The 1,770-nt window shown below is 60.6% G+C and overlaps 1 protein-coding gene across 1 annotated transcript in view; it reads right to left on the bottom strand.

Moving 5' to 3' along the window:
* Positions 1 to 1,770, bottom strand: part of RBM33 (RNA binding motif protein 33) — a 44,214-nt gene that overhangs the window by 30,420 nt on the left and 12,024 nt on the right. The window contains exon 4 of the mRNA XM_012733874.1: positions 697 to 1,024. Coding sequence (XP_012589328.1) covers positions 697 to 1,024 — 328 coding nt within the window. The remainder of the gene's footprint in view (positions 1 to 696; positions 1,025 to 1,770) is intronic.

Raw genomic sequence — 1,770 nt, 5'->3', positions numbered from 1 at the left:
CCGCACCGCGGTGGCCGGGCCCAGGACCCCCGCTCTGCGTTCACGGCCGTCCGCTGAGTGCCGCGACGTGGCCCTGGCGAGGCAAAGTCCGCTACCGCGCAGCCTGCCAGCGCCTTCCCTCCGCACAGTCCCCGTTGGGAAAAAGACACCGAAACCGTCTTTCTGAAATAAAAATCTGCACCATCTTCGCTGCCCGATCACAGATAGCAATTACGGGTGACATTTCCTAAACGAACCTCCAATCTCTTTATTCACATTGAGACGGTTCTTGGCTACAAAAAAGGAGGCGCAGGACATCAATCACGCTGCGGCATCAGCGCCCAGAGATGTCTTTAGCAGGTCAATAATCTTTTCACCTTAGCGGGACTTTATCAGATTTTGTCTAAAGCCTGGATAAAAGCTCTGCATTAAGTACTTCCAACCATTGACAGGGCATCTCCACCACACAAAGCTGGCTTCTTCCTCAGGGTGCAATCCTCAAGGTCACAATTCTGTGCGGCCTTCCAGAAGGACAAAGGAGCATTTCCTCTGGCCAAACAAGCTGTCAACACAAACTTTGCCACAGCTCAGATAAAGAAACTGGCAGACAGCGATAATAAGGCCTAATTTCCCGCCCTCCCGAGGGAGCCGCAGGTCAGGCCGCCGGAGAAGCGGCGCCGGCAGGCGCGTTATCTGCGGCCAGACAGGGAGACTCACTGTGAACTCGTCCAAGGGCTCGTTGATCTCGATGTCCAGCACCTCGTCGCGGTACAGCGGCTCCTCCTCCGGCTCGCCCACGTACGCGACGTGGCCCTCGGGCAGCTCGGCGTCGGGGCCTTCGTACTGGCCCTCCCCGGGGTACTCCTGAGCATACAGCTCCGGCCCGTCCGGCTTGGGGTAGGCCGGCTCGTCTTCGCCTTGCTCATACTCGGACTCCTGCTCTCCCGACTGGTCATTGGTGGTGTCAGAGAGCTCGAACGACGCGACCATGCCAGAGGTGGTGTTCAGACTGATGGTGACGCCCTGGGAGCTGGGGACACGCAGAGAGAGGCGCCCGAGGCGTCAGACCAGAGCTCCTTGCACCAGGACCGGGGCCTGCCCGCTCCACGAGGAAGGCGCGCCGGCCACAGCCCCCACCCGCCGTGCAGCCCGGCCACGCCGGCTGCCCGCCCAGGGCGCAGCTCAAGGGCCAGGGCGGGGCTGGAGCAGCCGGACTACAGTCTCGCTCCAGAACGAGGACGGCGCCTGTCCTGAGACTGCAAAGTAAAAGCTGGATGCGCTACCTGCAGAGAAGACCAGAGCTGGCATTCGAAGAGCACTTCGTTTTGAAGTGCCTGACAAAATCATGAACTTCTGTGCAAAAAAGTCAAAAATGTTTGAAAATACATTTCACTGTACAAACACGATACAGTGGTCACAGATTTCAGAAACAGCTCCTCCTCGAGTCAAACAACAAACCGCAGGAGCCGGACTCCCTGCGCGTCGCAGACCGGGGCAGCGCCGCGGATTCGGGGCGCGTGCTCGCAGCCCAACAAAAAGGTGCCCGAGAGAATGGAAGACACGTGTGGCTGGAGCCCCAGAGGGATACCCTCAGGTGCGCCGTGGTGGTTCGCGGGGCACGCTCGGCCCGTCCCCCGCCTGCCGTCCTCTCCTCGGCTCAGGGCGAGCACCCCCTTTCAGCACCTCTAAGCGGGAGGCTGAGGCCTCCAGAACCCGAGGCGGCGCTGGCTGCCACAGAACCCCCCGGACAGAGAGTGGCGCTGTCAGTCCAACTTCCCCACCTCCTGCCAG

The sequence above is a fragment of the Condylura cristata genome, unplaced genomic scaffold, assembly GCF_000260355.1.
Source record: "Condylura cristata isolate star-nosed mole 26May11 unplaced genomic scaffold, ConCri1.0 scaffold00042, whole genome shotgun sequence".
Taxonomy (NCBI): Eukaryota; Metazoa; Chordata; class Mammalia; order Eulipotyphla; family Talpidae; genus Condylura; species Condylura cristata.
Note: the sequence above shows the minus strand (reverse complement) of the source record. Positions and strands in the feature narration are given on the sequence as shown.